The following is a 14776-nucleotide window of genomic DNA, read 5'->3' as shown; positions in this document are numbered from 1 at the left end:
TATATTATTTCTGTTTTAGGACTGCCCGAGTCAGCATTTATTGGCATGCTGATTCCATGCTTCATGACTTTGCATTATTTATACCACAGGGTGAGGACTGTGCCACAGTGTGTCCCCCTGGTCTTTATGGGCCGAGCTGCATGTCCACCTGCTCCTGCCATAATCATGCATCCTGCTCTCCTGTCGATGGCTCCTGTGTCTGCAGAGAAGGTGCAGTATCACCGTCCTGTGGTGGAGTTTAACAGCTCCTGAACACTTGCATATACATACATATTAATGGGCCAAGTTAGCCTGCAGTCTGTACTTGAATTTAAGATGAATTGGTTCTTATACAGTTCTAGATCACACACAACTTCCAGATGACCCCTGATGCCTTATGACCTATAATCTCCTTGTTATGTTCAGTTTTCTTTTTGATGAATAATGTATATTCCTAAAATTAGTCAGTGTGTAAGATTTTGGTGAAAGGGATCTATTGGCAGAAACTGAATATAAATTAATCCTAATGATGTTTTCACTGTGTGTTTCATCTAAATTGAACAAATTGTTGTTTTCTTTACCCTAGAATGGGCCCTTATATCTAAATACCTTATATTCACATCTGGAGTGGTTCCTATCACAGTCGTTCAAACCGGACAAACTAAACACCTTTTGAGTTTGGGAGGGGAGGGTGAGGTGAGAGGTAATCAGCTGCAACATGCTACTTCACCACTAGATGTCACTAAATTCTACACTCTGGACCTTAAAGGGACATTTGGTGATATGCATTTCATCCATAAATGTGTTTGCGATATATGATACCAAACAGGCAGTGTGAGCAATGCCAAATGAGTCAACATCTATATGATATTAATACAAATACAATTCTTTTGTGATGACCTTCAGATGTGAGTTATGAGCTCAACGTCGTGAAGAGAAGAAAGTTGATTGTATTTCAGAAGAAAAGCAAAGCCTCAATTCTTAAATAAAAGCATCATCTATGAACTGCAACATCCTTTGGTCAAGTCCAGCTGTTGTTTACAATCTCTTTCTCCATGTATGCTGTGATAGAAAGAAAATCCACTAAATGATTATTTCAACAAAAACATATCAGAATAAGACCAAGAGTCTTCAGCCATGCTAGCTGCTCTTTCAGGCTTTACCTATTTTTGGGCTTGGTGGTGCAGGGAGCTAAGTGCTAACACATCTTTGTTTATCATGTGAAAGTATTGACATTTTTCATAATCATTACTAAGTATCAACACATTTATAACACAGTGTTCAACCAAACAAATCAGAACCACACACATCAAACCTGTGGTGGCACCAGGCAAAAGGTGTAGTTCTCCAGACCTGTACAAACATTTCATCTTAATCCTTCCAGAAGGTAATAAGATTTTAGAGTGAACCGAGGTCTGATCTAGTCCCTAGCAGAGCCTCACAAATAACAGGACTTTTGTAAAATACTTATCATCTCTTTCCTTCACATCCCTTGAATCTTGTCCATTCAATCGACCACTCAGATTTATCTTCAGGATTCAGAATTCAAGGTTGGGAATCTTTGCAGTCACTAAACTTGACAATCATTCCAATCTGTGTAAAATTATTAACTTTAATGCAATGTAACCATATCCATAAATCTTGAATACTAATGTGTACAGTTGTTTTCTCTGTCTCCAGGATGGCAGGGAGTGGACTGCTCCATCCTCTGTTCCAGCGGCACTTGGGGTCTGGGCTGTAACCAAACATGCTTGTGTGGCAACGGGGCAGCATGTGACCCTATGGATGGCATCTGCACATGTTCTCCAGGGTGGAGAGGAGAGCACTGCCACGAGTCCTGTCCTGTAAGTCGGACTTCTGACTGAGAGAATGCCGCGTGAGTCCAACTTGTTGTTCCCACGTGAAACTTTAACACAGTGAATCTATACAACTGTCAGGATGGCACCTATGGCCTGGAGTGTCGTGAGCGCTGTGACTGTACCCACGCTGACGGCTGTGACCCAGTGAGTGGCTACTGCCGCTGCTACCCCGGCTGGACAGGTCAGTACTGCGTTCTCTAAAGTATAAAGTGGACCTCCAAAGCAGTAGTAACATGTACACAACATTATCCCCAACCGCTGAAAATAGACAGTTATTGTTGTGGTGTGCGTTTCATAGTGTTTTACAAAAAGTCTGAGCAGTGTTTTGTTAGTTAAGTGTTCCAATTATTTTGCCACTGAGCCGAAGGTGTACGTGAAAGAGAGCGGTTCAGAAGTGTGCATTCAATTAATTCCCTTGACTGCATGCTGGAATGCAGTCATGCTCATGTTGCATTCATTATTGGTTACACACAACTTCTGATGTGATTCACCAGATTAATATTTGGAGACGGAATTAAATTGTTGGCCCAGAATGCTCTCAAGACTTTCAAACGCAGCCTTACGATGTTTTTATTTTCCGCTCTGTTATTTCATTTAAAGTTCCAGGTTGTTGTGAATTCTCACTGAACCTGCTGCCATATTTATTCATTAGAGGATTCGCTCTATCTCAGGCTCTCCTGTTTGAACTCTGATCCCCTCTAGACCCGTATTCTCACTTTTTCTTACCTGAACATATGTCTGTACTTTGTTTCTTGTCATATCAAACATTTGCATACAGGGAAAGAACAGGAGGGAGGGAAGAGTGAATGTCACAGCGAGGGCGAGGATCATTATGTTAAAAAAGGAAGCGTCGCATCTGAATGTCAAATGCAGGGGGTTAGCTGAGCACCAGGTCTCTGTGCCTGGGCGGAGAGAGGTGCAGCCAGGGAAGGAATAGATTCGGTAGGAAAGGTCAAGCCTGCGAGTTCTCAGGAGCCCCTTCCATTCAGCCTCCTGAGCTCGGGGCATTTATTAAACAATGTGGGTTTTTATTATCTGCAAGAGCGGTTCTGGCAAAACGGGGCTCTCATGCTCTGAATCCTGCACAGGTCGGCACCATCTGTCAGCCTTAATTGAGTCACCGGGGTGCAGGGCTGGGGGCAGCGCGCAGCCCAGTGGGCCCAACAAACACATTCATATTTGAATTCTCCAGGCTTGACGGTAGACTCTCTGAAGGAAAGAGCACCTTGGGGGGAGGACAATATGGGATTTGTCACAGGAGTAAATCAGGAGTAGAATTCATAAAAAAAAAGGCTATTTACAGAAACACTTTGATAAATAAAAAAAAGTTGTAAACACTATCGTATCACTGAGCCTGCTCTCGCCCCAGAGTTGGTAGGGCCATCTTCTTTGCTGTCAGCTCGCTTTTGTGGGGTTTGTGTTAACTGTCAAGAAGCTTGACTCTAGGAGTGTGTGCGGGTAAGTGGCTAAGCCGCCTGTGACCCACACAGTTGTTGCTGGACTGTCGTAAGCCTGACATCAGCCAACAAAGATTTAAAACACGGCTCCGTGAGTAAACACTCGATGCAGGGGCTTCGTACCAGTCTGCGTTAAATAAGACTTTTATTTCTGAAGAGATGCTATGGTCCATTTTGTAGAGCAGGTGAAGTGTGTATGTGTGTGTGTATACACGCATAAAGGGAGAGAGAGGTTTTCTTTGCTCTGTTCACTCTGCACAAACTGGATAATGGGACCTCTGGCACTTCTCAGCGCAAAGCCTCCTTTTTTGAAGAGACTTCAGTTCTGGCTTCTCTCACTCTTGCTTCTTCATCTTCTCCTTCTTCTCCTTCTTCTCCTTCTTCTTCTTCTTCTTCTTCTTCTTCTTCTTCTTCTTCTTCTTCTTCTTCTTCTTCTTCTTCTTCTTATTCCTCACCATGCATCCAAAGCCCCTCTGTTTGTCACCATTAGACTGAGAAGTGTGTTGCAGTGTCCGCATTCGTTCTCTGACAGTAAAAGGCATTTGCTGTGTGTGTGTTTTTTTTTCTTCTGCCTGGCCCAGCAGAACCTCAAACACACTTGCACAAGCCTTGCCCTCCTTTTGAAGTCCCTTTCTTGGCTTCTTACTAAATCACTGCTGCCGTGCCCCCTCCTCATCAGCACCAACATTTCCTCTCTGCTCACTCCTTCACTCGAGCATCGAGGCTCCCTGGTTACTGTATAGCATTGGTCCCCAGAGTTAAGACCAGGTTTAATTCAAAGGTAGTGCACTAATGCTGCTTTAATGGCCACACCATTCTCAGATATTCTCACTCAAAGGAAATTTCAAATGAGGCTGCGAACTACAGGCAGATGCTTGAAAGGTTGCCGAGTTTGAACGCTTGTGTGTGACTTTGTGTCAATGTGCATGTGTGTAATTGTCTGTGTGTGCAGCGATCTATTTCATTTTATAACCCTGCTCAGTATATGATTTTTATTCTTTAGTTGTTGTTCTTTGTGTGGCAGAGGGTGATGCTCCGATGGATGTGCTCATGCATCCATGTGCACAGCGAGAGCTCTTGTACGGATGCTGTGTTTTGCGTTTGTTGGTTTGGAGCTGCGCCCAAACACACAGTGACACTTCCAGCCTGCGCTCTTGTAGCCTGAGTACTTCCCTTCGGCTGTGCACACCACCCTTGTTTCTGCTGAAAGAGAATGGCAGACAAGCCTGGCCTCTCCGGAGACCCAACCCTGTTAATCAACACAGTGCACTGGCAGGGAGCCCCAGTCAGATCAAAAATAAAATACATTTGGAAACTGAATTGAAAGGGTGGGCGGAACTAAAATACACACGCACACGCGCACACGCGCACACACACACACACACACACACAAACACACTGACTAAAATCAATCCAGGATCCATGCTGGGTGAATAACCCTCCACAGAACTGCTGTGATCAGACTCTGTGAATGCTCTCCTGTGATGATGTGTTTTTTTGTTTTTTTTACAAATCACACACTATCTAGGATATTTCATCACACCAGTCTTTCCTTCTTGGTGTGCTCTCTGTGAATATCCGTCATTGTGATGTGCCTGCAGGAATCCACTGTGATAATGTGTGCCCACAAGGCTTCTGGGGACCCAACTGTTCAGTCACCTGCTCCTGTCAGAACGGAGGCTCCTGCTCTCCAGAGGACGGCGCATGTGTGTGTGCACCTGGATACAGAGGGACCTCCTGCAAACGAAGTGAGCTTCTCCTCCTCTTTCTCCTCCTGTTTTTCTAAGCAACACTGGCACGAGACTGCGAGCGGTGATGCAACGAACCCAATCATAGAACTGACCTTGTTCTGATCTTTGAAGAATTGAAGCCTGCCAAGGAGAAGCACTTTGTTGTCGGTCTTACCTACTTGAGTGTAAACCCTTCATCAATGCTATCACTTAATAACACTGCCTTTACTCCTGCAGCAAGCCCACCACACACACACACACGCACACACATGCACACACACTTGAACCCCCTACCCTGTCCTCGACAACCAACTCTCAGTGGGAGACTCGCAGTCTTCACCCAAGGCTCATCAGAGGGCGTGCTCACTGGGAGAGCCATCTCTGGTTTGTGAATGAGGTCCGTCTGAAGCCACTCTCGAGTGATGAGCTCCCTGATTGGAAGAGAAATTTAAAGTCACAACCTGTGAAAATCAGTCAGAATGTAAGGATTGTTAGAGAGTGAGGCTGACCTCGTCCACACGACCACGTTTGTGTTAACATATATACTTGCTGATTGGGTCCTTTTGGTCACGATGTAGCCTTTGCTGAATCGTCAGGCTCAACAAGCAACATAGGCCTCAGCTAACGGTTTAGAACGCAACATGGAGGAGCAATAACATCTTTTGCCTGTTGACTCTGCTGACTGCTGTTGTGTAGTTAATTTGCATTTTACTATTAATCATGATACGGAGCAAAAATGATATGGAAGGAGACCATTTTAAAACAGAGTAGCCTGTGTGTGTGTGTGTGTCCTTGGAGGAAATGATGACTCCTCAGGTTAAAACTTCTTATCTGCAGATTTTCTGGTTTTGCTGCTGAAACCTAAATTGAAAGATTACATGCTTCTCCGTTGGCTGATTAAAGTGTATTACACCCGCTGCTTTAAATAAAATGGGTAAACGTAGGTTGTCAAACAACAACCCAGGGTGTCGTTGTCAGTTCCTAACAGGTTCATATTCCTGAAATACCTGAAACTCCTGAGAATAATGATATTGTAGCCGGATATGAACAACATAACAGAGACTTTTAGGGTTCTCGCTGTACTGAAATAAAATATGCTTTAATAATAATTGCAGCCTAGTCATGGTTGCACAGTCTTGGTGTAAATTATTGGCACAATTATCTGTGTAACGCCTTAATGGTTCACATTCTTTCATTAAAATTTATGTTATTAACGCACAGTTGTGTGTTTCCTGACATTTATAGAGCTACCCTGAAGATATTATATAAAACAGACTTTCACAATTCTCTTAACTCTTTAAGTATTCCATCTCTGGAAGCAGAGGAAATGAAGTGATTACAATACAGACTGACTTTTCCACTTCTTCCCACCCTTTTCTGCTTTTAATTCTTCTGGGCCATGATTTATTTTTGCTGTACTCCCTTGATCACTCTTGTCATGCTTTGTTTCAATACTATATATCTCTTATATAATGTCTTATCCAACATTGTCAACTGATTCCCTTTCCCCCCCTTCTGCCTCGCTCGGATGGCCACAGTCTGCTCTCCGGGCTTCTACGGGCACCGCTGCAGCCAGTCGTGTCCTCAGTGTGTCCACAGCACCGGGCCCTGCCATCACATCACGGGCCACTGTGAGTGCCTGTCCGGCTTCTCCGGCTCTCTGTGCAACCAAGGCAAGTCGCCCTCAGTGTCCCTTTGACCTTTCCCTGCAGTTTCACTAACTGTCAAATTCATTCACTGTGAAGTTTCTGTTCTTGCTGCTAGCAAATGGTAAAGTACAGTTCATATCTGAAAATGTCTTGGCATTTTGTCCTGTCATAAAATACGAAAATCTTATTGAGATGGTAGGAAAATTGCCTGTATTATAAAAACATAAGGCAATGATGCGTTATACATTACAGTGTAGTTTGGTATAGTTTTAGTATAGTACTGTATAGTTTTAAAAGTTATGATGTGCTGTTCGCTACAATATCTCCTAATATTCTGGGTTTTATTAGCAGGATAGTGAACCTTCTCAGTAACAGTGTTTTGTGAAGACGTCTGCAGGTTGTCTTTTATTCCTCACTGTGCCTACTGGCTCTAATAAGATCAAGTGACGACCTGCAGCCTCTCCCTCTGGCTTCTTAGCCTTGAAACTTTGAATAATGACTATTATCAATGCGAACAAGACCGACCGAAATGAGAAAAACTAAAACAAGATCAAGCTTCAACAGGAGCCAGAATATTGCTGAGATCCCCTTTTTCAGACAAAGGAAACATGAAGTAATGTATCTGTGCCTTGTCCTAACTCTACAAAAAGAGGTGCATGTAAATAGCTTTTCACAAACATGGAGACAAAGACACGAGGAGGCAAGACACCATTAATTCATTCATTAGTTAATTAATTTCAAGGCAGCCAGGCAAACGTTTCTTTTTAATGGTATTCTGTAATGTTTTAACCAGGTAACAAGACGTGGCTGACAGAAAGCATAAAACTTACCTCTGTGCAGTTCCCGGTTTTAGCTCCAAACTTGTTTGATTGGGTTGTTTTTTAAAATACATTTGTGTCCTTTTAAATCAACATACATTTTAAATGGAAGATATTTCGGCAATCAAGGGCTCAGGAGTTTGAGCTGGTTGTTTTTCTAACCAGAAGGTTGGTGGTTGGATCCCAGATCACCAGTCCACATGCTGAGGTGTCATGTTGAGTGGCCAGTAAGGCTTTTAAAGTGCTATATGAATACAAATTCATGTATATGTTTCAGAAGGTTTGTCTTTATCATCTAATGTTTGATAACTGATAATGGATACAAAGTAATGATAGTGTCTCTCTAACGATGTAGCTCATTCTCTATGTATCTTGGTTTAGCTCAGAAAAAAGCCGGGCCATACTTTTCCTTTATCTAATTTAAAAATTCACAGTAACATAATTTTTTTTAGGTGCCATTATCAGTAACTTAAGCTCTTTATATGAGACACCCATTATCAGATGCTTGCATATTTATTGATAAAGAATGGAAATAAAGCAATGCTAATGTTTCTTTGTGATTTTTCTTTGTAGTAATCAACATTTGTGTTTTATCAAATATTGATCATCATTGGCCATAAAGTGCATAAATAACCAGCATCACTGCTGAGGAGAGATACCTACAATATACTGTAGATTTTATGTCTAATAATTTACTTTTTTTTTTTTAAGAAATTACAGAAAAGCAGCAGTGGGACTATGGAATTCTCTTTCATTGCTTTGAGCAATGTCTTACAAATAAAAGTTTAATAGGTTAGCTCAAGGAAAGGGGGGGGGGGGGTGAGAGAAATAACGAGAGCCGGTCCTAATTTGTCTGGACTGTAATTACCGGTGAGCGGGCGTGATGGCCATGAGGGACGAAGGTGGCCAACAGTACGCACATTCTTCTCTTGTTGAGCCCCACCGGCGTCCTCGCTCGTCCTCCGTCCACACAAACACAAACCCCCGGCCTAATGAAGCTCTCCTGGTGGGTGGAGGCTCGATTCTCCAGAAGCAGCAGGACGGGGGAGCCAGCCTCGTGGCCTAATGACAACCTGCTTGAAGGAGCTTGAAAGAGCTCTCAAAAAGCGGGGGAAAGCCAGTTGAAATGTAATCATTAAAATCACCCCGCATGAAAATGAGTTGGACCCATCCTTTTTGCAGCCAGCTACCTTCTCTGATTCTCTTTATACGAGACCGTTTGATGTATGTGCTGGCACTGCAGCTCCCTGATCCTGGTGCTCAGATACACCTTGGTCCAATTTGTCCCACGGTCCAACAAGAAAACACAATGGAGGTTTCATAGGAAATTACATGTTTTATTGAATAGTGCCAGGGAGCATTGAAATATTAATTTCATAAAAAATGCATACAGCGGTCTGTGTACATGGTCTATTTTAATTCTGTGGCACATCACTCATGGTGCGTGGAAATGGGGCAGTTGTGCCACCGGAGGCTGTGATCGACTTCTCGTTTTGTCTACAGACGACTTCACTTCATGTACACTCACATAGAACAACAGCATCATTTAGAGGAATGTGTTAACAAAGCCTCTCGCAGAATGAGTTTTATTATGTGAAAGTGTTCGCAACGATCCAAGTGTGATGTTGTCGCCGCATGTGTGTGATAATATGGAGATGAGAGTTGTTTTTCTCAAAGGGGGATTTGTCGTTTGTGAATTGTAGTGTGTGCGAGCGGCAGGTATGGGAGGGCCTGCGCCGAGATCTGCCTCTGCACCAACAACGGCACCTGCAACCCCATCGATGGCTCCTGTCAATGCTTCCCCGGCTGGATAGGAGAGGATTGTTCTCAGGGTACGGCCTCTCTCCTTCTCCCCTGTATCCGAATTCCCTCTCTTATTGTTCTCTCCTCTCTCATTGTCTGTCTCCACTCCTAATTTCTCACTTACCTTCACACACATGAATAATTTAATGAACCACCCTGGCAGATGTAGAACACAGCTTGTTTAAATGATTGTCGTAATGCATTATGCTCTTTGATTCACAGCACTGTAGGCCAAAGATCATGAGCAATGCTTTGAGCAGCCATGCAGTGGGAAATTGATGTGTGTGTTAACTGCTCAAAGGGAAACTAACCTGAGACCAGATTCACGCATGCTTTACCATTGCTTTAATTTGGGTTATTCATCCTGACACCAGTTTCTATGGGCTTGTTGTAGGGATTATAACACTGGATTCCCTGTATAAAGTATACTGTGGATTATTGAATGTATGTAAGTAAGTCTGGAGAATATCTAGGCATTTTCTCTATGTGCTTCAGGTAGGTGTTCATGTTCCATGGAGTGTGTGACCATGAGCTTGACTTTGTCTCTGGTGTTTGCAGCCTGTCCCTCTGGGCACTGGGGCCCTGATTGTCTCAACTCGTGTAATTGCCACAACAGCGCCCAGTGCAGTGCCTACGACGGGGAGTGCAGGTGCAGCCCCGGCTGGACCGGACTCTACTGTACCCAGCGTGAGTCTCATTACATCCAGTCAGTAGACACACACTGTCCTCTACTGGCGGTGCAACCGAACTGCTGCGGATGACAAATGAAAAACAAGTTTGGTTTTCGCAGAGACAACTGGATGATGTTAGGTTTTCATTTACAAGTTTATTTTAGAGGGAGCAACATCACAATAAAACTAATGGTCACTTCATTATTTTTGTTATTATACATTCCAGTCATTCACCCAAGAATAATGAAGATCATCAACATCAGTCCACTAATATGAATCCCATTATCTATCACCCCAAGGGGGTTTATTCACGTCTCTTTTTTAATGGGGCAACGTTCCTGTTATTGTGCTGGGTAATAAGATTTGTTTAAAGGATTTTTGTCTTTCATATCTTACTATTTCCATTTGTCTTGTTGTTTCTCTCCACCTCTATGTTACCTTAACAGGATAAATGCATTGTTTGCTGAACCAGGAAACGTTTCATTTCCACTCATCTCAATGTCCTTTTTTGAGCATGCTGAGATAGAATGGTATTGATTTTCCTGTTCCCTCAATATGACCTTGACTCTTTACATTGTCGTCCCCTCCCTTTTTTTTCTATCCAAACCTCCCACCCTTACATGTTATCCCTCCCAGGCTGTCCTTCAGGATTCTACGGCAGAGACTGCTCTGAGGTCTGCCGCTGCCAGAATGGCGCGGACTGTGACCACATCACTGGCCAGTGCGCTTGCCGAACAGGTTTCATCGGGACGAGCTGTGAGCAGAGTTGAGTAGGCCCAGCGCATTTTAGCTCTGTGCAAATTACCCTGTGGGCAGTGTGGTTGTGTTCTATAAACACTTTGGCTCTCTCTCTTGAAGTGCTTTAATTCTGATGGATTTAGTAATGCACCTCTCTCCCATGCAGAGTGTCCTGCTGGCACATTTGGATATGGTTGCCAGCAGCTGTGTGAGTGCCTGAACAATGCTACCTGTGACTATGTGACTGGAACGTGCTACTGCAGCGCCGGATATAAAGGCATCCGTTGTGATCAAGGTGAGGGGTGATGGAGACGATGGAGGCTCTCCAGTGTATGGTCACTCGAGTGCAGATGTGTACGTGCTGTTTAAGCTACTCACTGTCTACGTTTTCTCTGTAGCAGCTCTGATGATGGAGGAGCTGAACCCCTATACCAAAATTAGCCCCGCGCGAGGCTCGGAGCGCCATTCGGCGGGGGCCGTCATGGGCATCATCTTCCTCCTCCTCATCATCATGGCCATGCTCAGTCTGTTTGTATGGTACAGACAGAGGCAGAGGGACAAAGGTCATGAGATCCAGCCCAGCGTGTCGTACACACAGGCTATGCACATCACCAGCACTGACTATTCCCTGTCCGGTAAGATGCTTTTACAGACTTACTTACCATGAATTAATGGTATACAAACATTTATCCTCTAATTAAATATATATATTTCATTCATTATTTAATTTATATAGGTTAAAACCATAGACTGCATATAAAGATGGACGCCCCGACTCCAATTTCTCTTACTATCCAGAGATGAAGCTAAAATATCTTGGATACGAAAGCTGTCATCTTGTGCAGTGAGAGCCAGAGTCTGCAGGGCAGTGATCAGGGGGCGGAGCTGCGGTCGCCAGTTCTCAATGATAAAGTGTCAGTTATAACAGTTATCACCCTTTTTTCATAGCATCAAATAACTAAATAAACTCATTGGAAAATTGAGCTCTTGGATAGTGTGATGAGCCACCTAAAATGACAGAAACCCTCTTTCTGTTGACTTTTTAGTTTGTCACATTCACTAACATGAAGGAGGCAGGGTTTTATCTTTGGCTTCACTTAAGGGGAGCTAGTCCATCTTTATATAAAGTGTACGGTAAAAAAAATACGTGTTAAATTGTCCATCCATATCAGTACTTTTAAGATAGTAGACACAAATATTTCATGCACAAGGACACACGTTGGGTTTTTCACTTTTCTAAAGCTGTCGTTTGAACCCTCAGAGTGTGGCAGCACTGTAGCAATGAGGACCAGTGCTGCAGAAGTCAATCCGAGCCAGAGCAGCGGCAGCGGCAGCGGCAGCGGCCAGTGCTTCGCCAACCCCAGCTATCACACTGTGGCCCAGTGTAACGTTGTGTCAACCATTTCCAACAACCTGGATGGTACCCTGATCCTCAAAGTATGACAGTCCCATGTGTTTCCGTACAATTTTCTACAGTAACGTTCCACAGAATGAAGCAACACCAAACTGTGCTCTTCCTTCCGCAGTCAAGCACCCTGAAAAGCAGAAACGGCTCCGAGTGGAGAGCCTACTGCAACCTGAACGACCTAGGTCGGTTCTCCTCTCTCTTGTCATGACACACCACACATACACTGTGAATTTGGACTGTCCGGTATATAGGAGTTTGACTTCAAGGGCAAAAGCGCACGTGTCGTTAGCGCAAGCCTTATATTGCCGTCAGCCTGGACAGAGCTACCCTGCTGGGAATGACGATGAACCCGGGGTTTCTCTTGTTAGACGTGACCTTTGCTCCGGTTGTGATAAGATATGCGGGTGGGACAGAGAAATCAGTGGAGCAGAGGTGAGAGCGGGTCAGTGTGAGCTCGTTACTCTTCTTTCACTTCCCCCCAGTTGCACATTTCTCTTTGATGACTTGCACTGGGTCAAACAGTGCACTCAGGCTCCGTGGATTATGGAACATTAAGTGTGATCGTTTAATTACATATTAATAACTCACATCTCAACGGACAGATGTATTAGGGAGATGTTAGTATGTATTGAAAATATTTTCAACAGGTCAACACACGTATATCATGGTCATTTTTATGGATGAATCTGGAAACTTTTCGCGGACCATGGACCCTGTTTTGTGAACCACTGGTACAGATGATTAATGGATAGATATTACTGTTGACTACTTAAACAAAAATGTCCTATTATGACCACATTTTGTTTTGCAACCCTTAATTTAATGTTAATACAGTTTTTATAAATGTAATTAGAGGGTATTCAGGTAAGGTTTTACTAAGATTACACTTTAAAAACACAGATCCTGCATATGGTCTATTGATTTGTGGTGGTAACAAACTGGAAGAGATTAAAAAATATGCTTGTGTTCTGAAATAAAGAATCGTTACAGCCACACCACATGCAAAAATCTAAATATCTACAATTAATGCTTTGTCATGCCGGACTTAAAAGTCAGACTGCTCATTGATTTGTACTTTCCCATTTCGGTGTGGAAGCACAAAGCCCATCAATCACACTGGCAAGCACTGCTGTAGCCTTAAACAGACTTGAATTCTATTCGTGATTTCTTGTTTGGGAAATATACCATCATGACCACAATTGTTTATATAAGCTTGTACGCCTTGGGGGGAAAACGTGGTAATGAGCGAGTGAAACATTCAATAACGCCTCAAATTCCCATTCCTCATATTCTCCCTGAAAAAAAATGGCGCTGTGCTTTAATGAGATATTTCCTGTCAACCTTTGCACATTAAGGGAATTCTTGTGAGATGCCTGACTCTCATGTTTTGACATTTGTTGCAGATGTTCAACAGGGGGAGACACAGACGCAGACACAGAGAGGGTCGAGAAAAGGTAAATAATTAATTAGAGCAACAATGCGTGTATGTGTGTGTGTGAGTGTGGAATCAGCTTCACCGGCACCAATAACACATGCTTCCCTATTTGGTTTCCCTTCCTCTCCGAGACCCAGAAAGCCATAGTCCTTATATTCTCTATGATTTATGCAGAAACCCTCGGCCCACTGGACAAAGATCATGGTGGGCTGGGGTTTTGATCCAAGGGTAATTGCTCTCTGTGGCTCGGTGCCTGGTCCGTCATTTTGTCTCCCACACTGCAGTGGGTGGTGAATGTGAGGGACCCGGGGTCTAAAGGCGCGTCGCTGTGGTCTCTAATGAGGCCTCTTATCAGGCTGATGAGACTGTTATGGATGAGACGAGTCTTCCACTCTCTCCCCTTTTTACTGTGATTACTATATACCGCCATTAGTCACCTGTCAGAAACAGAAGAAGAACAACTTCTTCAGGCTGGCGACGGGTTTCATTGCCGTTCTCCCGGCCGCACTGTGACATCGTCTTGAACTCTTGGTCCAATATCACCATCTAGCTTTAAATACCACAACTATAACCGAGCGACCTCCTCAATTTTGCTGATGCTGAATATGTCTTTGTGTCGTGGCTACTGCAGATTACATCAAGGGCTCCATGTGCAGCAACAGCTCCTGCTCCCTGAACAGTGAGAATCCATACGCCACCATTAGAGACCCACCAGGGCTCGCTTGCAAGCATACAGAGAGCAGCTATGTGGAGATGAAGTCCCCCTCCCACCGAGAAGTGCCCTTTGGAGGCACTGCCACCCTCCTGGGCAGTGCGAGCAGGAATGTCTATGATGTTGGTGAGTGTGTTGTTGCTGTGACGTGTGGAGCTCGGCGGGCTCCTGCAGCTCATGGCCTCTCTGGTCACGCCCCCCCTGCTGGGAGCCTGCACAGACTTTGTAAGCCTTGATAAGAGGAAGTGTGAGCTGCCTCTCTATTGCATGCACCTCCACTTTCTCTCTTTTTCTTTGGCCTGTGCCCTTCACTCTCCAGACGTTTTCAGACATGAGGTCCAGAGAATGTCGGCGCAATGCAGTGGGATATTCTCCTCTCAGAAATGTTAACTACAGAAACATTTCTGGAGCATATGAATACATATTAATTCCTCTTCAGAGGTCACCTTTTTTTTGTATTGTTTTTTAATGCAATTCAACACAGGCATCGGTTCTTATCACTAAAACCTCTCTTGAC

The 14776-nt window shown here is 43.9% G+C and overlaps 1 protein-coding gene across 1 annotated transcript in view; it reads left to right on the top strand.

Annotated features, from left to right (window-relative positions):
• Positions 1-14776, top strand: part of megf11 (multiple EGF-like-domains 11) — a 52450-nt gene that overhangs the window by 35019 nt on the left and 2655 nt on the right. Inside the window, exons 8-21 of the mRNA XM_062389234.1 lie at positions 90-210; positions 1660-1823; positions 1917-2019; positions 4897-5043; positions 6564-6698; positions 9196-9324; positions 9854-9982; positions 10603-10731; positions 10871-10999; positions 11103-11339; positions 11966-12141; positions 12231-12294; positions 13516-13566; positions 14179-14385. Coding sequence (XP_062245218.1) covers positions 90-210; positions 1660-1823; positions 1917-2019; positions 4897-5043; positions 6564-6698; positions 9196-9324; positions 9854-9982; positions 10603-10731; positions 10871-10999; positions 11103-11339; positions 11966-12141; positions 12231-12294; positions 13516-13566; positions 14179-14385 — 1921 coding nt within the window. The remainder of the gene's footprint in view (positions 1-89; positions 211-1659; positions 1824-1916; positions 2020-4896; positions 5044-6563; positions 6699-9195; positions 9325-9853; positions 9983-10602; positions 10732-10870; positions 11000-11102; positions 11340-11965; positions 12142-12230; positions 12295-13515; positions 13567-14178; positions 14386-14776) is intronic.

This window comes from Platichthys flesus, chromosome 6 (genome assembly GCF_949316205.1).
Source record: "Platichthys flesus chromosome 6, fPlaFle2.1, whole genome shotgun sequence".
NCBI lineage: Eukaryota > Metazoa > Chordata > Actinopteri > Pleuronectiformes > Pleuronectidae > Platichthys > Platichthys flesus.
This window is presented reverse-complemented; position numbering and strand designations above follow the sequence as displayed.